This window comes from Phytophthora sojae (genome assembly GCF_000149755.1).
Source record: "Phytophthora sojae unplaced genomic scaffold PHYSOscaffold_3, whole genome shotgun sequence".
Classification (NCBI taxonomy): Eukaryota; Oomycota; class Peronosporomycetes; order Peronosporales; family Peronosporaceae; genus Phytophthora; species Phytophthora sojae.
Window position 1 is genome coordinate 9,882,625 of NW_009258117.1, and position 22,085 is coordinate 9,904,709.

Consider the following 22,085-nt stretch of genomic DNA (forward strand, 5'->3'; position numbering starts at 1 on the left):
GACTTCGCACCGAGCTACTTCGACGATGTGTTCGTCCACAGCCGGGCTGCGGACGGGATGAGCGATGTTGAGATGCACAAGGTGCATCTCCGGAAGCTGCTTGCGCTTATGCGCAAGCACAAGCTCTATGCGGACCTGAAGAATTGTATCTTCGGGGCGAGCGAGATACCCGTGCTCGGGTGTCTCGTTGGGAAGAACGGTGTCCGCCCTGACCCTGAGAAGGTCAGAGTGATCAATGAGTGGCCGATGCCGTCGAACGTCAAGGAACTGCGGCAGTTCCTTGGCTTGGCCACGTACTTGTGCAAGTTCGTGAAGGACTACGCGGGCATGATACGCCCGCTGTCACAGCTCGTGAAGAAGGACGCCGAGTGGGTTTGGACTGCTGAGTGTCAGCAGGCCTTCGATGCAGTCAAAGCGGGGCTTGACTGAGGCGCCGATCTTGGCGGTGGCCGACCAAGATCGCCCATTCCACGTTGTGTGTGACGCATCCGACGTCGCAATCGGATGTGCGTTGATGCAGCACGATCACGAGGGCCGTGATCGTGTCGTCTACTACCAATCGCGTCAGCTGAAGCCAGCTGAGCGCAACTACCCGGTACATGACAAGGAGCTCCTTGCCATGACTACGCACTCGCGAAGTTCCGAGTGTATCTACTCGGAAGCAAACCGTTCGTGGTCTAAACGGATCACGCGTCGTTGCGGACGGCTGTGAAGTCGCCGCACCTCGCAACGGATGGCGAGATAGCTCTCATTCTTCGCAGAGTATAACTTCCGGGTTGAGTACAAACCCGGAAGACTCAATGTGGTGGCCGACGCGCCCTCGCGTCGACCTGACTACGCCACGACTGATGCCGACGTCAATGCCATTGACGCCATGCGATCGAGCACCCTGACGTCGTCACTGTTGGACGACGTGAAGGTCGCGTACGCGCACGACGCGGACGCGAAGCTCTTGCTGGCCTACGGCTCAGCGCCTTCTGACAAAGCTCGTCAGAAGTTGCCGAAGCATCTTCGTGCTCGTGCACACCGTCATCGGGTGCACGACGGGTTATTACTCTATAATGCAGTCGACGACATCGCGGTCCGCGTTGTCGTGCCCAACGACCATGACCTGCGACTCAGGATCATGTACGAGTATCACGATGCACCGACTGCGGGGCATCCGGGCCGTGAGAAGACATACCTTCTTCTCACGCGAGACTTCTACTGGGCCCACTAGTACAAATGGGTGCGCAAGCACGTCCGTGCTTGCGAGGTTTGTCAACGTGTGAAGCCTGCGCCTTTCGCGCAGGCTCCCTTGCAGTCACTACCAACTCCACGAGAGTGTTGGCAGTCCATGTCTTTGGACTTCGTGTTCGGTCTTCCCCCGGACAGCCAGGGGAACACGGGCGTTGTGGTCTTTGTTGACCGCTTCAGCAAGATGGTACATCTTGCTGCGGTACCCGCTGAAGTGACTGCGAAGCAGACGGCGCGTCTGTTCGTTGACATGGTGTTCAAACACCATGGCATGCCGATCGACATTGTGTCGGATCGGGACCCGCGCTTCACTGCACACCTTTGGCAAGAAGTGTTTACACTTCTTGGGAGTCAACTTTCGATGTCGACTGCGGACCATCCGCAGACGGACGGGCAGACCGAGCGCGTGAACCGCGTGCTCGTAGACGTGCTTAAGAGCTACGCTCACTCGTTCCAACACTGGAGCGAGTGCCTGTCGATGGCGGAGTTCGCCATCAACAACTCGGTGCATGTCTCGACAGGGCATACACCCTTTTACGCGAATGCCATGAGGCACCCACGCCTCCCGAGTCTACTCGGGATGGTGGCTCCTTCCTTAAGTGGGGGAAGATCTCCGAGTGCAACACAGCAGCCGCAGAATGCCGCTGACACTTGCACAGTGTCACCCGCGACTACGCGCAAGAAGAAGAAGAAGCACGCGTCTGTGCAGGGCACAGACACCGCGAAGACGAACGCAGAGGCCGGGCCTACTGCTAGAAACGAGCTGAACGAGTTCAGCTCGGACGCAATCAACTTCGTGCAGCGCAGACAAGCCGTCAATCGGTTTGTCCAAGACGCTATCGCAGCTTCTGTCGACCGACAGAAGCTGAACGCAGACAATGTTGGTAGGGGCAACACTAATGAATTCAAGAAGGGTTCATTGGTTTTGTTAGCAACTCAAAACCTGTCTAAACATGCAGTTTCCGACTTCGGGGCGAGCAAGCTCGCTCCGCGCTTCATCGGGCCGTTCACGGTGTTGGCACGGCATGGCAACGCCTACACGCTAGATATTCCATCTAACATGAGCCTCCATCCGACCTTTTACGTCGGGCGGCTGAAGCCATACCGGCAGCACGAGCCACCTAGCTCGGCTGGACCGAAGCGGAAGCCCCATCGGGAGCGACCTCTGCTCCAGCGCGTGAACGCGCTGGGCCAAGCGTGCGACGCGACCTTCCACGTCGACAGAGATATCCGACGCGGTCTGCGAGGCCTGAGCGACTTGAGCCCTCAGGATCGCCACCTCCTGCTTCAGAGCGGCGAACTCCCGGCTCTGATGCTGTTCCACAGCAGCGACCCGCTCCTCAAGCGTCAGGCCAAGGTCAACCCCAGGTTGACCATACCCGGGGCGTGTTCCCACCACCGCCGCCTCCGATCCGCGACGCCCGCGGCTCAACACGCTGGATTGTTGAGCGTATTGTGAACCATAGTATCCCGAAAACGAACCGGCAGCCGGTTCGTTATCGTATTCGTTGGAGAGGGTTTCCGCCCCACCAAGATACATGGGAGCCACGGGGCGTCCTGCTGCAGGACGTTCCGGAAATGGTGAGGGAGTACGAAGCTCACCACGCACTGCCGACGCGAAGGTAGTGCGAGCACTGTGGTCACCTACAGCGCCTGAAGCCCCACGATCGTCGCGTTCCTCACGTACCAAGAACTTGGCACGGAGATCCTTGAGACTCTCAGGTACACGAATCGTCGTGTACCCGTTTAGGTCGCGGTCGCTCAAGTGCGCCGCACCCGGAAGACACAACGTGCACTGTTGGCCTTCGGGCACAGCGCATGGAATACCAGCGTCCACAGAAGATCTGTGGAGCTGCTCCAACCTCCCGCGCGTCGAGAATATCTCGAAGCGTTCACGGGCATGCTTAACCCGCTCGTGGTAAGCAGCCGACTTCTTGTTGAAGTTCTTAACAAAAGCGTTCCAACTTTGACAAAGTGCCTGCCACTCAGGCACTCTGCTGCGAGAAGAAGTCTTCTTGCTGGAGAAGTGCCGGAGCTCGTGGAAGAGCCCGATGTAGTAGTCGCGCCTTTGATTCGTTAACGGGTCAAAGTGCTGCTCCTCCGCAACAGCATCGTCGTAGATACCGCTGCATACGTACAGCGGAATTTCGTTTGGAGGCACAGTGTTGCCCACGTGGTCTGCGATCTCTGACGCAGACGGCATCCACGGATCGCGCGCTGCCTGAGCAGCGCGCGGAGAGCTCGAAGTCCCCACATCACGTGGGGAGCTTAAAGCCCCAGCAGCAGAGAGCGGAGTTTCGTTCTCGCCGCGCGAACGCTTCGAGCTCGAAGCGTCCGACTCGTCTCCTTCACGAGGGCGTCTCGACTCGGCATGCGGGTCGAGACTATCGCTGTCGATAGACTCCTTGCGCTTGCTAGAAGAGGCCTCGCCCTCTTCCATCTCCACGTCGTCGTCTTCGTAGTCAACGGCGTCGTTGACTACAGAGGAACCTTCGAGGACAATCTCCGACTGGGTTGTCCCCGACGCGGCCTTTGCAGCGAGCGCATCGCGCTTTGCCTGCTGGCGCTCATGGTACTGAGCAACAGAGAGGTTACCCTCTGTTGCGGCGGCGGTCTTCTTCTGAGGCGAGCTCATTGCGGAATGAGCTCGAGTTTTCTTTCTCCCAACGTGAAGAAATTGATGAATGGTCAATTTCGTGATTGACGTGCCGTGACTCGGCTGAGAGCAGCATCTCTTAGCCAATGAGCGACATGCATAGCATTGGAATTCTGCCAACCAGCCGTTGGCAGATTCCTATCTTACAATATTACATTTAGAGGAAGTCAGAAACATAAAACAAAAATAGCAGTTCTCATTTTAACCCAAAAACATTATTTGGATCGTTTATTTAGATTAATCTATACGAGTATAATTAACTCTAATTTAAACTAAGCTACGCTTCCTCACATACACGCGCACACGTGTAAGCTAAAGTAGTGAGCCAAAGTAGGCCCACTACAACTGGGCTTCATGCGTCACATGACGCGTACATCCAGAATCAATGGTCCACGTGGTGTCCATATCAACGTTGGCTTGAGCCGTGAGACTCAGAGGCGGGTTGATGGCGGTGGCTACAGCAATCAGGCTGGACTCGCGGCGTTTATTGGCGAAACACCTTACATCGGTTGCCATCGGCTTCATCATCATCGTCCGAGTCATCCTGGCGGCGTTTGCGTTCGCGGGACTTGCCTCGACGGTAGTCTTCATCATCAGAGCTTTCTTGGCGGTTTTGGCGCTGTCAATTCTTGCCCCGATTGCCGTTGTAGTTGCCACCAGCACTGTTTCCATTGCGCTTGTTCTTGTTCTTGTTCTTCGGGTTCTCACGCTTTAAGTTGCCTTTGAACACAAAGTTCGCAGGCAGTACAGTACCGGCCTTCACGTGTCCAGTCCACAGGTCCTTCTGTAGGCTCCTGCAGTGACGGATAGCGTGGCGCGGGCGGTCGCAGTGCGAGCAGGTATTGTTGTAGCTGTTGCCATGGGTGGGCGGAGTGATTGTAGGTCCAGCCGCAACCAGGGCACGCTCGCTCTTGGTCGCTGTCGTCACCGGTGTGCCCTTCGCCAATGTATAGCGCTCTTGGGCTTGGAGGTCGCACACCTTGCCCTCAATACTCTGCTTGAGGTCCTCATACGGGATGTACTTCCGTTGGCCCTTCCAAACGCGGAGATCATCCTTCCACGACTTGGGCATGGAGTGGAACAGGTAGATTGACTTCTGTCCCTCCGTCATCACCGATTCGGTGGCTTCCGACGCGGCTTTCATCGCGTTCTTAAGCTTAAGGAAGAACTCTGTGAAATCAGAGCCCTCCTCGTACTTGATCTCCATCAGGTAGTGCTGGATGAAGTAGGGGTCGCCGTGGAAGGCAGCACCCTCGTACATATCGCAGATGAAGGTGAAGATGTTGTAGAACGTGACGAGATTTTTGACCAGCCGAACGTGCGTGTTGTCCATCGTCTTCATCAGAAATGCCTTGGTCTTGGCTTCCTGGCGACGGCGCTCACGCTTGGTCTTCGGCTTCTTCAACGGCTTGCGCGCTTGTCGTGCATCATGGCGGTTAAACGGCCGGATAACGGGCAGGTCCTTGCGCTTGATCACAGAGTCCGAGTCACCACTTGAGTCTTCGTCAGAGCCTGATTGGGGCTTGACATCGTAGTCACTCTCGTCGGAGTCGATCTCAGCCGTCTTTGCCGGCTTGGTCTTCGGCGGGTCGTCGGCGTCGGACATGTCGCTCCCGCTGTCCTCGCTGTCGTCCTCGGAGACACCATCGTCGTCGGGCTTCGTCACGAATCCAAGTAGATGCTTTCCGTCGAGGGCTGCGCACACGCGAGCCTTCCAGACGTTGTCGGCTCCGACGAGTCTGGGAAAATCGTCGCTGGAGGCTTGGCTTGAGCTCATAACCTGTTGCGAGGTTAACAGAGAGACTAGGAGGAGAGGCGTATGGAGGAGTCGTCAAAAGACGAAGTGAGTTAGATTAGAGATGGCGCACTGCCAGCAGCAGAGTTTAGATGGTTGGTTCTAGCAAAACTACACTGGTACAGACTATACAGCATAGTTACTCCTTGACTAACAGCTTTGAAGGGATTTTTGTATCAGATCATCCGCTTCCAGAGGTAGATGGTACGATGTGCCACTATGTAAAGGGTGCAAACATTGACAGGATGCATGCTGGCGGGGGCATCCCATCCGCGGCGGCATCCGCGTTCTGGTGGAGCTCGGCGCGCGAGCATGCCGGCCAGCTGGTCGCGCAAGCTGTGGCCAAGGCCGGAACAAGGTGCAAGAGCCACGCGCCGAGGCCGCGCTTTGGCTTGCCGGATCGTCGAAATGCGGAGCCTGCAAGGCGATTTTTTTTGTTTGGCGGCAGGCCGATTGCGCCCGTGATTGTGAGTGTCGCTACATGTACTGCTGGCGGCAGGCGCGGACCTACATGTCCACGCGGACAGCTCGCAGCTTTGTGGGGCTCGGGGGCTCCGCTCACGTGGACCGGGCAGTCAGCGTTTGCGCTGTGGCGGGCGGGGCTGCGTGCTCGGAGCTCCACCGTGGAGCCTCCACGAGCTTTTTCGCCACGCGTGTCGTTCCGACGCTGCGTGGGGCCCAGGATGTTACGCGGTGGGTCCGGTCACAGCGCCACCGATTGCATGCCGCCAGATGCCCGCCACCAGTCACGTGAAATGCAACACGCAACTTGTTTCCGCACTTAGTCTGCTCCTGGACTTGCGTCTGACCGTGCTGTTTCGAGACTGATCTCCTACCCACTCAATACAGTGTGGCTGCAGCTAGTCTGTCAGCCACTCATACTACTTCAACACCTGTCTGCTGCTCCGCAGCTTCTCCTGTCCTCGTCCCTCCTGCTTGGACTCACGCTCTTGTTATCGCTGCTAGCGACACCTCCGTTGCGCCAACGGCTGCAACCGGAGCCGATTCCTAACACAGGAGACACGCCGCGCACTGCCCGCAGTGTACCGCTTGCCTCGGTGTCGGTGACCCATGACGAGCGAGCGCGCGCCCGGCACGAAGCGGGCGAGCCGATACTGGATGCATATTGCACGCGACTGCGGCACGAGTCTCCACCAGCAAGCGGTTAGTTCGTCTTGGATACAACAGCATCCTTTTTAAAACTTAACAGTCCCAGTTGGAAGGGAATACATGTACTTCCAACGATGCGGTCCATGGATACGGGCCTCGGTTAAACTAACGTCGCCAGCGAGTGCAAAGTGGATTACACTGCTAAGCAGTAGTCGGCCGGTATTAATAATCGAATACAATGTACTGCACTTAGAGCATCTCCAGCGGTTGGTCTCAAACACGGTTTTATCCTAAAAGTAACGGTGTTAAGACTTGGCCGAGACTTAATACTCCCAGCGGCAGGTCCTATTGCAGGTTTTAACTTCACTGGGACCTATAGATTGGCTTTCGAGTCTTAAAATAAGACCCCAATCTTAATGCCACCAATACAAAACTGAAGCGTCGCCGTACTCAAATGATTGCACCAAAAGTGAATGTGATTTTCACAGCGTAGAACTCACCGCTCGCTGGGAGTAAGTCGGTCTGCGCGGGTCTCAACTATAAATTTGTGGTCTCAACGACCCTGTTACGTCTTAGGATAAGACCTCACGGCTGGAGATGCTCTTAGGAAAAACGAAGTCAAGCCAAAGCTATCGGAGTAAGTCTCGACAAAATACACCTACAGTCGTATCCGCGATGTAGTAGTATCAACTTGCACCTCGGAGTGCTCTCCGAGAGATAACAACACTTACAAGGACTTTTGTACCGGTAGAAGTACTGCAGCATACGAAGTAGAGCTTCGTCGTTGGGGATCAATGATCCTACCATTCTTATATCCACGGATCGCAAACAAATTGTGCGTCAAACCCTCATTTTCAACAGTGCGCCAAAAGGCAAGAGTTAAACCTGCTGCCTGAATCTAGCACGAACGCCTACTATCAACACTCAGCGATCATCACTGGCGAGGCATAAACTTCGAGTTGTGAGCCACAATAAGCCCGAGCCGAACTCCCCACAGTGTTTCCTCCCAGGGAAACTCCGACGGGATCACGAAGTCGGCGGGGACTTCCTCTCCTCCATGCAGCTTCGCGTAGATATCGACCAACGGAGCGATGCGCTTGTTCCACGCTCGGAGCGACAGCTTGACGTCGAAACCGAGCTTGTCTAAATTATCGATGTCACGGCCATACTGCGCAAAGTATGTCCCTCTCGATCGCACGTGGGCGAGTACTCGACCCGCTTTCTTTGCCCACGCTTCCTCGGCCAAGGGTCTTCAGAAGGAACAATAAACTCGGCGGACGTTGCCCTTCTTGTAAACCTCAGCACACACTTCAAGAGCTGGAAGGATGGCTTCATTACACTCTGCATCGTTACAGATCCAAACAAAACCGAGGGTGTCCAACTCGTCCTTGTCCCGAGCCGCTTGCTCCGTGTAGCTTTTACCTTGTCGGAGATTTCGAACAACGGATCCAAGTGGCATTTTCCACGCCTTAGCTGGCCATGGAGGGGAAGCTGGTACTATGAAAGAAATCGGAATACTGCAGTTCCCAAACTCCTGACGGTACACTTGAAATGACGGTAGGATCTTCTTCTCTCAGTCGCGGTCGGCGACGGACATGTCGTAGCAGAAATCCATCCTGTCAAGTTCTTCCTTTGACGCAAGCACTTGAGAAGAAAACGTTACTCCTCGCCGAATGTGCGAGAGTGCGCTTCCCAGTCGATAGCCCCATGCCAGCTCTGGCCACGCCTCATCACCACTGGGACAACAAACAAATACGGGACATCCACGTGGCCGTACACTTTCCGGAATTGCCACAAAGCCGGCAGGATGATGTTATCCCATTTGAATTGAGGTACATTGTCCGCGATGCTCAACTTGCCCAGCTCCTCTTGCATCCCAGAAGGAAGACGAACATTGTTCTCCAGCTTGGTCCGTAGATTGCTTACCGCACGTCCTAATTTGTAGCCCCACGTCACCGACGGCCAGCGTTCATCTCCAGAAGGAACCACAAACGATAGTGGCACGAGGAGGCCCCCCTTTAAGTGCTGATAGCTCCGAGGTGCTGGCACAATCCTCTCCTCCCATGCAGCCGTCTTCTGGTGAACCTGTGCCTCCATTTTGACATTTTCGACATCATCGAGACGATCGCCTGAACCGACCTGCTCTTCTGTCAGCGAAGAAGTGAAGCCTCGAAGAGAGAGAAGGCAGCGCAGTCTTGGCTCTGAGCTGGCGATGGCGGGTAAAGCCTGGAGCGGCCGCCACGCTCGCCCGCGCAGCGAGAACCGAGCTGCACTGCCAGTCCGTCAGCCAATCACAGATTATTGCCAATTTTTAATTGATTCCAAATTAAGACGTCCTGCAAGTCCACAGGTCCAGAAATAAAACATCGAGCGAGTGTGAAACAAGTACGTTATCCATGCAGATAGAGATTTTCATGGAATTTTCCGTGTAGGGATGGAGAAATGGAGCGATTCCAGCAGCGTTTTTGAACTCGTATTATACTTCCTGGAATAAAAATAAGATTCAAAACGCTGTGGGAATCGGTCCCATGTGAGCATTGTCGTATTGATCTCATCTACAGAGTACAACACGCTCAGCATAACAGTAGTACATGTATTGAAAAGGAAGCAAGCATTGCCCTTTGATTCACATTTGTAAAGAAAGCGTGTTTTCCTCCTTATAAGCCCTTAGTGCTCGAAGTGGTCTTTACCGCATGTCAATAGGATAATTAGAAGCTATCAACCGGTATTCGGGGGCTCGATGCTGTCCGGGACTGTCAGCATTGATTCAATACGCACTCAAACAGAAAAGAGTGTTTCATTTTTAGTGTTCTCCACCAGAGGTCACAAATGCTGAAAACCGGTTGTCCGTATCCGGCCGTGCCAACCTTGAGGCAGGATTCGGCTGTCCGTGGACGGCCGTGGATTTCATTCGGCCAGCCGTGGCTGGCCGGCATTTTGGCTTCGGTTGGCCGTAAAACAGCTGGGGTTTTTTCGTACCAAGCTATTTCTACATTTGACTGGTGATACGAATATTATTCAACGCTGGAGGACTCAATACCGCTTCCTTTAGCCACAATACTCATTGTCAACGTCAAGAGCAGTCCTTTTGGCTATAACAATCGAAGCTATAGCAGCTAAAGTTGATATCGCAATGAATCTCGGTTATCCGCAGCTGGCCGTGGTGTCCGGCCGGACAGCCGTGGCTATCCGTAATCACACCCGTGAGAGATTTCGGCTGGCCGCGGCTGGCCGCTTGCGACCTTTGTTCTCCACTCCTTCACAGTTTTTGTTTTTCATTGTGATTGGTCTGCATCGAATACTTTTGTCATGGACGAGGTTCCGTACAAACCAGCTCATTGTATATCCATAAACCGCATACAACCTCTCAGCTTGAGCCTCTGCCTGCCAAATACCAACCTCAGTTCTCCAAGCCACCGTCAGAATACTTACCAGGTCGTCTGCAAGTGCACACTGTTCGCCGACCCGTCGGAATGCTTACCTCCCGCCACTTGCGTTCAGTATGTTCAACACCCTACCCCTCCTACTTCAACTTACTCGTCCGCCCGTCCGCTCATTTCGCATCTGGCCGTCCACTACCGAGACCGATCCTAGCATCGAGATGGCGCCGCTCCACTCCGCCGTGGAGGCCCGCGACGTGCCCGTAGTGGCGTACGAAGACCTGGTGGCCAAGAAGGACCTGTCCGCCGTCGTGGAGGAGGCGTTCGGCTACGAGGGCATGGGCATCCTCGTGGTCAGCGGCGTGCCCGAGCTCAGCGCCAAGCGGAGCGACCTGCTGCCGCTGGCTTTCGCCTTCGCCAACCTGCCGGAGGACGCCAAGGCCAAGTGCGAGCTGCCCGAGGCCTTCTACAGCTTCGGCTGGAGCCACGGCAAGGAGAACTTGCAGGGCAAGCCGGACTACGCCAAGGGGTCGTACTACAACAACCCCGAGGTGAACGACCTGGCCAAGGGGGACCAGCAGCTCATCCACAAGTTCCCATCCTTCTTCCACCCCAATATCTGGCCCAAAGGTGACGTGGAGAGCTCTGTCTTTTGTGTGGCGGTTGTGTATTGAGGACTGACGGCGCTTGGGTTTGGTTTGTTGCTTGTAGAGCTGCCGGAGCTGGAGGCAGCCTTCATGAAGCTGGGCCAGCTGATCGTGGACACGGGAGTGCTAGTGGCCCACCAGTGCGACAAGCTGGTGGAGAGCAAGTGCCCGGGGTACGAGAAGGGCAAGCTGCACAGGATCATCAGTACGGGCAAGTGCTCTAAGGCCAGGTATATATATCGAGGTGAAGCTGTGCTGTGGATATATGAGCGCTGATGTGATGCTGTTTGCCAGGTTGTTGCACTATTTTGCGCTGTCGGAGGAGCAGATTGCGGCGCAGAATGAGGCGACGACGCTCGAGAATTCCTTCGCCTGGTGTGGATGGCACAACGACCACGGCGCGCTCACCGGACTGGTGCAGGCCATGTTCATGGACAGCACGGGCGCGACGGTGCCGAACCCGGACCCTCAAGCGGGGCTGTACGTGAAGAACCGTCGTGGTGAGATCCTCAAGGCCAACATCCCTCCGGGGCACTTGGTCTACCAGATTGGCGAGACGTCGCAGATCCTCTCGGGTGGCACGTTGCAGGCTACGCCGCATGCTGTGAGGGGGCCGCAGGTCACGGGTGTCAACCGCGAGACTTTGGCTGTCTTCATGCAGCCACTGCCGGACGAGCGGATGGCGGTCCCCGAGGGAGACGGCTCCAAGGACCCTCTTGAAGCTGGGAAGACCGAGAACCTCCCCAAGGGCGTACCTCCGCTGCTCTCGCGCTGGCACAACGATATGAGTTACGACGAGTTCACGCAGGCCACCCTCAAGGCCTACTACTAAGTTGGAAAGAAGAAGCTAGTGTCATTCAACTTGCTTGTTAAAACTATCTTCTCACCCGGCCAGGTCGTTGACCATCGCTTGCGGTGTAGCATGAGATCGTACTGGTTGCGCTCTTCTTGTTGCATTACAGTGATATTTTTTTCAGCATACATGTATTCTGGAGGAACCACAGTGCGCTCTGGTCAGGTCGGGCTGCTTTTTGAACGGTCGATTCCGTGAGAATCGTGGAGGTCGGGGATACCCTTGGACCCGAATTGCATAATGTCTAGCGTCGTGCTGGAGCAAAAACGTCCTCGCATCGAGGGCGAGAAACTGCAGCGCGCCGGTGTCCAATTGGTCCAAGTATTCGTACCCGTCTTCTTCACGACCAGCTCCACCTCCGGAAGTGCGGCACCGTGAGGCGGTACTCCTGATGACCCCACAGTCGTCAACTGAATCTCCTCCGATGAGTCCCCGCCCACAACCCGAGATGCGCGAGACGGGAGGCGCAGCCGAAGTAGCACTGAGCTAGTCGCCGTCTCAAGGGAAGCACAGCGTTGCTCCAAACCGATGGACGCTCTACCCTGCAGAGTCTACCGGTGTCGATCCGCCAGGAATCCGATGGAGCTGCGCTCTTTGACGGGCTGGTGCGGGTCATCAGAAACAAGTTGAACTATTTCAAACACGGAACACAAACTGCACGCTTACTTGGCCAGATCATCCACTTCTTTTGTAAGCGCTGCGGCTTCGATCACTACTTTCGAGCCATAAACTGCGAGTTGCGCGCCACAATAAGCCCCAGACGCACGCCCCAGAGTTTTTTCTCCCACGGATCCTCCGATGGTACCACGAAGTCAGCTGGAACTTCTTCGTCTACATACAGCTCCGCGTACACCTCCAGCAACGGAACGACGCGCTTGTCCCACGCTTGAGACGATAGTTTGATGTTCACCCCGAGCTCGTCCAGCTTGTCGATGTCGTGCCCGTAGCCTGCAAAAAACTGTCCTCGGTGTCGCATTTGATAGAGAGCCATGCCTAGCTTCTTTCCCCATGTTTTTCTTGGCCAAGGATCTTCGGAAGGAACCTCAAATTTGATTGGGATATTGCCATCCCCGTACACATTGACGTAAGCTTGAAGGGTTGGCATAAGGATTTCACTCCACACTGCATCACCACGACTCCACGCAAAACCGAGGGCATCAAGCACGTCCTTGTCTCGAGCCACTTGCTCCGCGTAGATTAAACTGGTTCGTATGCCATGAACGATGACCCCAAGTGGCATTTTCCAAGCCTTCTCTGGCCACGGAGGACAAGATGGCACCGTAAACGAGTATCCAACGATGCAATCCCCGAACTCTTGCCGGTACACTTGAAACGCGGGCAGAATCTTCTCCTTCCAGTCGCGTTCAGCGATCGTCATGTCATAGCAAAAGCCCATCCGGTCGAGCTCCTCCTTCGACGCAGCCACTAGAGTGCGATACGCGTTTACTCGTCGAATGCGACTGACGGTGCCTCCCAGTCGGAAACCCCACGCCAGCTCTGGCCACGCCTCGTCACCGGTCGGGACGACAAAGTCCGTGGGGACGTCCGCGTGGCCGTGCACTCTTCGGAATTGCCTCAACGCCGGCAGGATGATGTTGTCCCAGTAGTACTTGGACACGTTCGCCACGAAGCCCAACCTCTTTAGCTCCTCTTCCATCCGAATCGAAAGACGCTCCTTCTTCTCCACCTTGGCCCGTAGATAGCGGACAGCGGCCCCTAGTCTGTACCCCCTCGTCACCGACGGCCAGCGCTCGTCTCTATTAGGAACCACAAACGACGACGGCACAAGGAGGTCCCCACTCAGCCGTTTGTATGTCCGCAGAGCTGCCAGAATCTTCTGCTCCCACGCAGACACCCCCCGGTACTTTTCGACCACCTCGGTGCCGTTTTTGACAGCGTCGTTTGAATCGGCCCCCCCGTCCGACAGCGTAGCGCTGAAGCTTCGAAAAGCTAGCGTGGGTCGCAGCCTTGTTGACGAGCAGGCGTCGCTGGTCGCTGCCTGGAGCGGCCGCGCGAGACGCCACCCTCGCCGCGCTGCGAGCCGCAGCATCGCGCGTTTTGGACACTGGTAGCCAATCACTTGGTCGAATCAATCGGTTACAATTTTAGACTGGTCTAGGTTTTTGATTTTTGCTTCGATTTTTCTAAACTGCATAGAAAGTAGAAAAAGGAACAGATTCTATATCAGTATGTATGAAATCTACTAAATCTGTCTCAGTTCTTATTTGGCACTCGTCCAAAATTACACACAACACATTAAGGTCTTAAGGTCGAGCGTGAAAACTGCCCAACTAACCCATAATACTTCGAAGTATAAAGTGTAAGGTGACCCCGAGTTTCTGGAAGCCATCCCTCGTTTATTGTTTCTAAATGGCGCGAGGCGAGCTAAGAGCAACAATACGCGTACAAGGTACCGCCTTTCAAGGTGCAAACTGCGGGTTGCGAGCTACGATGAGCCCCAGTCGAACACCCCAGAACTTTTTCTCCCACGGAGCTTCCGACGAAATCACGAACTCGCGTGGGATTTCCTCCTCTCCATGCAGCTCAGCGTACACGTCCAGTAACGGCTCCACGCGCTTCTGCCACGCTCGAGATGACAACTTGAGGTTCACTCCGAGCTCGTCTAATTTCTCAATGTCGCGCCCATAATACGCGAAATATGTCCCCCCTCAATCGTATATCGGAGAGTACCTTACCCTCTCAGGCCAATAGACTTCAGACGGAGCAACAAAATTAATTGAGGCTCGGTCATTCTCGTACACGTCCACATACACCTCAAGCGCTGGAATAATGATTTCGTTCCACACCGCATCACTACGTCTCCACGCAAAACCGAGAGCATCTAGCACGTTCCTGTCTCGACTTGCTTGCTCCGCGTAACAGTCACCAAAGCGACATCGGCTTACAACGATTCCAAGAGGCATCCCCCACGCTTTCTCTGGCCATGGAGGACATGCTGGAACAACAAACGCCGTGGGAATGATGCAGTCTCCGAACTCTTGGCGATACACGTGAAATGATGGCAAAATCTTCTCCGTCCAGTGACGTTCAACGATCGACATGCCGTAGCAGAAGTCCATCCTGTCCAGCTCTTCCTTTGACATGGCCACTTGAGCGGTATACACTTCCTTCTGTCGAATGCGGTGGACTGTGTATCCCAGTCGATAACCCCACGCCAGTCTTGGCCACGTTTCGTCATCGCGTGGGACGACAAATTCGTGCGGGACATCTGTGTGCTCGTGCACTTGATGAAACCTCTGCAGCGCCGGCAGGACAATGTTATCCCACTTATATTGGGCCATGTTCTTGACGAAGCTCATTTTCTCCAGCTCCTCCTTCATCCCAGTGGGAAGAGGCGACTTGCTCTGGAGCCTCCACCGGAGATCTCTCACCGCAGTTCCTAGCTTGTATCCCCACGTCACCGATGGCCAGCGCTCATCCCCTGTGGGAATCACAAGCGACTGGGGCACGAGGAGATCGCCATTCAAGTCCCTGTACGTCCGCAGTGCTGCCAGAATCTTCTGCTCCCACGGGGACCTCCCCTGGTATTGTATTGGCGAGATGAAATGCACTACCAAAATTTTCATTTGTCCATAATTTCAAAAGTACTTAACATATAAAGGCAAGAAGACCAGCAATGAAAACAGCATAACATGCAGAATGTAGGTGCACACGTGTTAGTATCCTACTTCTTAATTTTATCGGCATCATCCGGCGATTTCTGCTGCGGGAAAGACGTGCTTGCTGATCTGCACACGACATTTTTTGCCATATTTCCTAAACGAAGATGATAAATCGAGAAAGCTATGGCTCAGACGTAGCCTCGATATTTTCGAGAAACCGGCGGACAGTCAATTTTCATTTAGGTATATATCATGCATTCGCTGCGACTACAAGTCCAAACGTAGTTTACTTAAAAGAGGAAGCGCAGAGCTATCCAACAAAACAAAGCTCACACCATTCTGATTACTGAGTCGCGCCGTGCGCGCAATGTCTCTTAGCGTAGCTAACGGGGTGAAGAAAAAAAACAGAAAAACAGAACATAATGAAAACAATCAATGGGCTGTAGCAGTTATTAACGGTTGGCGCCTATGGTATCAGTCAATCTTGCAGGGATTTCCAGTCGCGGAACTGTGTGTGTTGTAGGGATGTCGTATACGGCGGTTCAATGATGAAGGATATGAGTCGCTTCATCTCCTCTGCTGATTCGAGATCTGGATTAAATCTTGCGATGTAGTCGTAAGTGAGCTTGTTCGTCAGTGTAAGTGTATCAAGGGTCTTCGTTCTCGAGAGAGCCACATACAGTGACTGTGTAGGCACGCCACCTGATCTGTGAAGCGGGGTGACAACGACGCCATCGGGGCAAGTTTTCCCCTGGATTTTTCTGTAGTACAAGCAAATGCTGGAACCACAGGAAATTGCTTGATGGTGATAGAAGCTTGAGCAAAGTTTGGCATATTCTTAAGCTTGATGTTGGAGGAGATTCGAGGTACACCAATTACGCCTGGCGCAAAATCATCTACGAGAACTGTATTGCAGTCGTGCAGGCGTATCAAAAGCAATTCGGGTGGGGAAGCCAGTTGAATTACCGTGGGTTCATCGGATTCGACGTCAACACATGATCGAGACTCGATGGGAGGATAGAAGCCAATGACGGTGCCAAGCGTACCATTGGCGACAACACCCATGTTCTTAAGCACAGGAAGTTTCCTGGTGATCATAACAGGCATTCCGACAAAGGAATAGAGTCTCATGGGGATTCGCTGTGTCAGATCTTCGTTCGCATCAATAATATGCTTAAAAATATGCTGTGATCTATTGGAAGGTTCAGCGGGGAATTCGTAAAGGTATGAACCAGTATCGGCGCTGATCTTAAACGTCATCACCTTATTGATGGCACAACGGAGGTTGTTTGTGGAAACAACCAAGGGGCGGAAAAATGTCGTGGAAGCCGTGATTGTAGCGGGAGCTTTCTTGACTCGAGAGTTTAGGGAAGCCAAATTATCCTCCGATACACGTCCCCAGCGGAGATCAGCCAAGATTCGAGCATACAAGTCGTCGTCATCGGCTCTCATATTTTCCGTGAGGAAGACGACAAAATTAATAGTGTTGTATAAGTTGAAACCTGCGTGATGGTATCTGCTAGCGGTTTCATCGGGTGGCGTGAAGCCTACATAACGCAGAAAAATAAGTAAGATGAGGAAGGAGAAGGTGAAGATGTGTTGAAGGAGTTTGAACTTACATGGGGTGCCACGAACAGCAGGCAGTTGTAGCCAATCTCCACAAAGTAGCACGCGTTTGCCACCAACGAGCTTTTGAGGATTATCACTCATAGCTCGAGATGCGAGATCAAAGCTACCTAGAAGTGCCTGGTCTGTCATTGATATCTCGTCTACAATAACGAGTACAACTTTTCCGAATTCCGACTTCATCTGTAAAGGTGGAAGACTTCGTTGGCCCATTCCAGAAATGTCTAAATTCCGCGCTGAATATAAAGTTTTTCCACGAATGTTGATGGCAGCAACTCCAGTGAAGGCAAGAGTTTCGACCGTTCCTGATCGCCCCCACTTGTCGGCAAACGCTGAACAGCATGGATAACAGTAGATTTACCGGTTCCGGCTTCACCTCCCAAAAACCCTACGAATTGGTTTTGTGGTCGATACGACAAGAGACGTTAGTAGTTTGCTGGGCATCTTCAACGTCCTTCAAAAAGGAATACAGAAGGTGTCTGTCTAGCTAGCGTCTCGGACATGACGTGCTGCCAAAGATTGAGGCGAAATGAAAGCGATACGTCAGCAATAGACGGAAAGTCTGGTAAGTCAGCCGATGCATCGTTTTCAAGACCGCACGTGTCTTGCCAGGGAACCGGCTCAAAACACTCCTAGTACTACACGTAGATGGTGTCCGCCTCGGGACTCTAGTAGCTCGTGTACTCCATACCCGTCTCGGGGCTCTAGTACTACAGGTAGATGGCGTCCGTCTCGGGCCTCTAGTAGTTCGTGTATTCCATGTTCGTCGCGACCAACAGCGCGGCGACGCTTACATGTAGTTTGATGTGGCAGCGCCGCCAGCGCGGGAGGTCGCTCTGTAGTGTGGCGAGATGCTCCAGTTGGTGGCTGCGCGAACCGCTACGAAGGCTGCACAGCGTCGACACTGTACTGCACTGCGCCGCGTCGTCGGTCGTCGTGTAGGAAGTACTTGGAGCATGCATGTACGACCTCTCTATTGAACGCGTGCCAGACGCGTTTCGGCCGGCCTCGTCAGTGGCTTTACCAATCGAGAAGTGAGCTCTCTCTCTGTACGTGTCCTCCTGGGCGGTCGCCCCTACGAAGCTTCTAGAATCTCCTAAAGATCTGTCGTGGGTACGACTCTGGTGTCGTAACCGTGTACCCCCACCATGGGGTTACACCTACGTGCCTGCAGCACTTCCAACACGTCGGCACTGCACAAGATGAGCAGGCCACAACAATGTTGGGGTGGTCTGGGGGTCGTTTGCGCGTGAAAGAAGCCGATTTAAACTATCGCTCCTGACATGCACTCCCTTGAGGCGGCCATCACTCCTCATCTCTAAATCTAGACCTCGGTGGTCGTCGAGGCTGGCACCCTCTCGCCGCCGAATACAAATACGTAAATAAAACGCCAGTAGCGTCGGCCACGCTGCGGCATTACTTAAACGGGGTTTCAGATTTTTCAATTAGGGTCATATATTTATAGAGGTCTTTTTAGCGAACAGCCGCTGGAGTACTGAAACTGAGTTTAACTGCAAATAGTTTAAAACTTCTCTCTAGATATAAAAAGAAGGAGGTCGCGTTGCATCAGCGACTGTTATGCTCTTAGCTTACGCTAAGAGAACTTGTCACACGCCCCAAATAAAATCGTGAGTTTAGGGGGTCCGACAATGGAGATAATTTTTCTAGACCGATGTCACTCCGCGAGTTCTAAAAATTTCAAAGCATTCGATAGCTTAAACGAAGCACAAGACACGCCTCTTTCGATTGATGCGGTTAAATCGTGATTCGTACTTAGGTTCGTAAGCATCTTTTCGTTTGAAACCGTCTCATCTTCTCCGTCCAGTCCCGTTCGGCGATGGTCATTTCGTAGCAGAAGTCGATCCTGTCCAGCTCTTCCTTCGACGTGGCCAGTTGAGCGCAATACGACTTCTTTGCTCTAATATCGGTAATGGTGTTTCCGAGTCGAAGGCCCCATGTCGACCTCGGCCACGAATCATCCCCCGTCGGTACAATAAAATCTCTTGGGATATCGGAGTGGCGGTGCACTTCATAAAATCTCTGCAGCGACGGCAGAACAATGTGATCCCATTTGTACTGGGACGCGTTCCACACGAAGTCTATTCTCTCCAGCTCCTCCTTCATCCCAGCGGAAAGTGGTGACTTGTTCTCGAGTTTGGTCCGAATGCGGTTGACAGCAGTCCCTAGACTGTATCCCCACGTCATCGACAGGAACGACAAAAGACTGAGGCACGAGGAGGTCTCTGTTCAGCTCCTTGTATGTTCGCAGCGCAGCCAAGGCCTTCTTCTCCCACGCGTATGTCCCCTAGGATACCTCAGCCTCTTTTTTGAATTTTTCGACATCGTCCAGACGATCACTTGCATCAATTCGTCCTCCCTCCGGCGCAGAAGAGCTGAAGACCCGAAGAGCCAGATGAAGGCGCATCCTAGTTTCCGCGTAGACACATCCAGGCCTGGGCGCTTCCTGGAGCGAGCTCCACGCTCGGCGTGCTGTTAGCCGCAGCATCGAGTGGCTCCAAATGCTAGAATTTTAGATTCTACTGAAAACGTTGGACAGATGATGGATAACAGATGGATAGTCGTTGGACTTGCCGTCCAACGATTTCGAATATCGAGTTGAGTCTATTTTAGCCTATTCCTGTTTGGCGACTCAATAGAGCCGAAAACGTTGAACCGTTTACACAATGAGGTGTGGCAGATGTAGGTTCGGGGGCAGCATTGAAAAGCGGGATAAAGCAAGAAACAAAAGCTAGAGAAGCAGGCACTGGTGAAACATGGCGCGACTTCACCCACGGATCATCACGGCGGTGGATTTCGTAACTTGACGCTGAGCGCCGTATCTTCGTGTTGGGCGCCGTAACTTGGCACGTGTAAGGATCGCATCGTGCCGGTAGCTAAGCGCAGGTGCAGATGGCCCGCCAACTCACATTCTTGACTGACAGGGCGCAGCCGATGCCTAGAAGACGCACTGTGAGCTCTGAAGAGCACGACTTTCGCACAACACGAGCGCGAAATTTTGCCGCTGTCGTAGTCAAAGAGCCAGCATAGCAAGACAGACTCAAGTATCAAGAAGGACGAGGATTCCGCCATTAGAAGAGCAACCGAGAGCAGAACCAAGGTGTGCAAACTAATCGGAACGGCTAACATGTATTGACTTGCATTAACGATCTATCTCTGTGACCTGTTGTGGCGGCACAGAAGATTAACGACGGTAGACCATTGTAGCTATTCTTTACGGCGAGTGTAATTTCGCTGGGTTTGATCTCCAATCGGCAAAATGTCCATTGCTCCAACCAGCATTTGCCTTGCCTGCTGAAGCGACGGATTAGTATTATTTTGACGGGAAATGCTCTCGATTTTCAGCATTACGAAGCGAGAATCTGACAATCGCTTTCGTGTGTTTTTGTTTGGCAGGTCCATTGGCACAAGCGATCGATACGGCGGCCAGGTTTTGCTTGGGCATCCAAATCACCAAAGCCCCCACGCCACACTCAACGGAACCATTGGGAATGTGAAGCCACCAGGATGAAGCCTGGCTCATTGAGGAAGTTAGCTCACAATCAACTTGAGCGACTCGTCCGTTGACACCTAGTTATGCTTGTGTTTGTCGGGCAGCAGAGTGGCTGCTGCTACTTGTCTCCTCTCGTCACTAGTATAGTTTGCAGTGATTGATGTCACTGTCGGAAGTTTGGCTGCCGTTGAACAACTTGCACAATTGAGGCGGAGTTTGCGTGGATGGTGTGCATCATTTGCGTTATGCCGGTGGAGTGAAGCGCTGCGGCTACGGCTTCTGTGAAGTTACAATACGAACGTAATTATGCCATACGAGTACACCTCTCTCAACTTTGTGCTCACAACGTTGCCTTATCTCGTTCGTCCACTGTGTCTGCTCACTAAGTACGGTCCAACACCACTAAGTTCGTTTCCATCCACTGGCCCTGTTCAGGCAAAACTGGAATCTGGAACCTGAGAAAAAAAGCTCAGGCTCCAGCATTTGCCGCGTATTCAGCGTTGCGAGTGAGCACATCGTACCATCGTTCTCAGCATTAATTCTGACAGGGGGAGGTCACAGAAGAAAACTCGCGCAGCGACAACGAGCGCCACTGCGACGACGACGTTGCTCACTACAGTAAGGCTATGTAGATGCGGCCTTCTTGACTCGCTGCGTCTCTGGTACTGACCCACTAGTATTATATCCGCACATTACAGGTGCTGGCTGCTGATGAGTATGTACAATCGAGCTCGGCTAACGTTGGCGCTGATGCTAGATAGAATGAGAGCCCCTGCCACCACTTCGCCGCTGCATACCTTTGCATGGATACAACACTGGTATGAGATTGAGATGCAGGCTGCGGCGGAGCTTTTAGCACCGCAGGATCGTGAATGGCTTGCTAAGAGCCGAAGCAGTCATTGGTCTAAACTCTTATTCTCATCGCGGCTCTACTTCGACTGCAGTATGAAGGACTTATTTCGCATGGACAGTGGAAGCATTGCCGCCCTTGCCAAGGCCGTGTGCCCACATCTATCCCCGCTCAAAGCCGCACCGGATGCGGTCTTGCCGCCCAAGCGGCTGGCGGTTTTCCTGTACTTGTGCGCACAAGCATCAACTTTGCGAGCAATTGCAGACCGTTTCGCTATTGGCCGCCTTTTTAGTGCGTCCAGAGCTTGGGCGTGCTGCTTTGAATGCGTCAAATATACGCGAGTTGGTCATGGCTGTCTTCTCGTCCTTAGGAACTCCAGCCTTGTACACAACACACCATGCAGTAGCCAGGGCCAGCGTGTCCTGCTCAGACCAATCGCGCTTAGGAAAGGGGACAGGGTCTGAAGGCTCTGATGTGGGCGGCTCAGTCGGCGAGGCGCACTCATGAAACGCGCTGCTGCTTGTGTTCATTGCGTCTGTGAGAGAGAGGGGGATTCCGCTAGTGCCTGGAGGGAGGGAGCTCAGCTGCGAGGAGAGACTATTCGTTTGTAGAAGTCCCAGATTCCAGGTATTCTTAGAGCACCTGGGGAAATGGCACTGAAGCGGGGTTATTCCTGGCATTTTTAGTAGCCTTTTCCGAGGTTACAGGGCAAAGTGACACATTTTCCCTGGAACCTGGGAAAATGTCACGAATTTTTGTCAGGTTCCAGGTTCCAAGCGTTGTCTGAACAGCCCCACT

The 22,085-nt window shown here is 53.5% G+C and overlaps 11 protein-coding genes across 11 annotated transcripts; 2 read left to right on the top strand and 9 right to left on the bottom strand.

Annotated features, from left to right (window-relative positions):
- Positions 1–2,880: 2,880 nt before the first annotated feature.
- PHYSODRAFT_330269 (hypothetical protein) lies at positions 2,881–3,871 on the bottom strand (the record flags this gene model as incomplete). The annotated part of the gene is made up of 2 exons (XM_009526904.1): positions 2,881–2,889; positions 2,924–3,871. 2 exons carry the CDS (start codon positions 3,869–3,871, stop codon positions 2,881–2,883), a joined length of 957 nt encoding a protein of 318 aa, XP_009525199.1.
- Positions 3,872–4,760: 889 nt separating this feature from the next.
- On the bottom strand, positions 4,761–5,132 carry PHYSODRAFT_366797 (hypothetical protein; the record flags this gene model as incomplete). The annotated part of the gene is made up of 1 exon (XM_009526905.1): positions 4,761–5,132. A coding segment is annotated over one exon (372 nt), but the record flags the coding sequence as incomplete, so codon positions are not given.
- A 51-nt stretch (positions 5,133–5,183) lies between these two features.
- PHYSODRAFT_370878 (hypothetical protein) lies at positions 5,184–5,669 on the bottom strand (the record flags this gene model as incomplete). Its single annotated transcript, XM_009526906.1, has 1 exon — positions 5,184–5,669. A coding segment is annotated over one exon (486 nt), but the record flags the coding sequence as incomplete, so codon positions are not given.
- Positions 5,670–5,932: 263 nt separating this feature from the next.
- On the top strand, positions 5,933–6,856 carry PHYSODRAFT_330271 (hypothetical protein; the record flags this gene model as incomplete). Its single annotated transcript, XM_009526907.1, has 4 exons — positions 5,933–6,045; positions 6,136–6,154; positions 6,187–6,384; positions 6,599–6,856. 4 exons carry the CDS (start codon positions 5,933–5,935, stop codon positions 6,854–6,856), a joined length of 588 nt encoding a protein of 195 aa, XP_009525202.1.
- Positions 6,857–7,731: 875 nt separating this feature from the next.
- On the bottom strand, positions 7,732–8,983 carry PHYSODRAFT_345863 (hypothetical protein; the record flags this gene model as incomplete). Its single annotated transcript, XM_009526908.1, has 2 exons — positions 8,461–8,983; positions 7,732–8,047 (listed from the first exon to the last, which is right to left on the bottom strand). Exons 1-2 carry the CDS (start codon positions 8,892–8,894, stop codon positions 7,732–7,734), a joined length of 750 nt encoding a protein of 249 aa, XP_009525203.1. The 5' UTR covers positions 8,895–8,983.
- A 1,415-nt stretch (positions 8,984–10,398) lies between these two features.
- PHYSODRAFT_492852 (hypothetical protein) lies at positions 10,399–11,656 on the top strand (the record flags this gene model as incomplete). The annotated part of the gene is made up of 3 exons (XM_009526909.1): positions 10,399–10,807; positions 10,889–11,054; positions 11,119–11,656. 3 exons carry the CDS (start codon positions 10,399–10,401, stop codon positions 11,654–11,656), a joined length of 1,113 nt encoding a protein of 370 aa, XP_009525204.1.
- A 733-nt stretch (positions 11,657–12,389) lies between these two features.
- On the bottom strand, positions 12,390–15,264 carry PHYSODRAFT_496849 (hypothetical protein; the record flags this gene model as incomplete). Its single annotated transcript, XM_009526910.1, has 2 exons — positions 12,390–13,251; positions 14,933–15,264. 2 exons carry the CDS (start codon positions 15,262–15,264, stop codon positions 12,390–12,392), a joined length of 1,194 nt encoding a protein of 397 aa, XP_009525205.1.
- PHYSODRAFT_285738 (hypothetical protein) lies at positions 15,207–17,635 on the bottom strand. The gene has a single exon (XM_009526911.1). The coding sequence runs from the start codon at positions 17,137–17,139 to the stop codon at positions 15,934–15,936; it is 1,206 nt and encodes a 401-aa protein (XP_009525206.1). The 5' UTR covers positions 17,140–17,635; the 3' UTR covers positions 15,207–15,933.
- Positions 17,636–18,885: 1,250 nt separating this feature from the next.
- Positions 18,886–19,062, bottom strand: PHYSODRAFT_445515 (hypothetical protein; the record flags this gene model as incomplete). Its single annotated transcript, XM_009526912.1, has 1 exon — positions 18,886–19,062. A coding segment is annotated over one exon (177 nt), but the record flags the coding sequence as incomplete, so codon positions are not given.
- Positions 19,063–20,151: 1,089 nt separating this feature from the next.
- On the bottom strand, positions 20,152–20,391 carry PHYSODRAFT_491414 (hypothetical protein; the record flags this gene model as incomplete). Its single annotated transcript, XM_009526913.1, has 1 exon — positions 20,152–20,391. A coding segment is annotated over one exon (240 nt), but the record flags the coding sequence as incomplete, so codon positions are not given.
- A 670-nt stretch (positions 20,392–21,061) lies between these two features.
- Positions 21,062–21,817, bottom strand: PHYSODRAFT_299748 (hypothetical protein; the record flags this gene model as incomplete). Its single annotated transcript, XM_009526914.1, has 3 exons — positions 21,062–21,110; positions 21,235–21,317; positions 21,554–21,817. The coding sequence occupies 3 exons, from the start codon at positions 21,815–21,817 to the stop codon at positions 21,062–21,064; spliced, it is 396 nt and encodes a 131-aa protein (XP_009525209.1).
- Positions 21,818–22,085: the final 268 nt, after the last annotated feature.

Excerpts from the sequence above, each read along its gene's own strand:
- PHYSODRAFT_285738 (XM_009526911.1), bottom strand. The coding sequence starts at position 17,139 with ATGGGCCAACGAAGTCTTCCACCTTTACAGATGAAGTCGGAATTCGGA.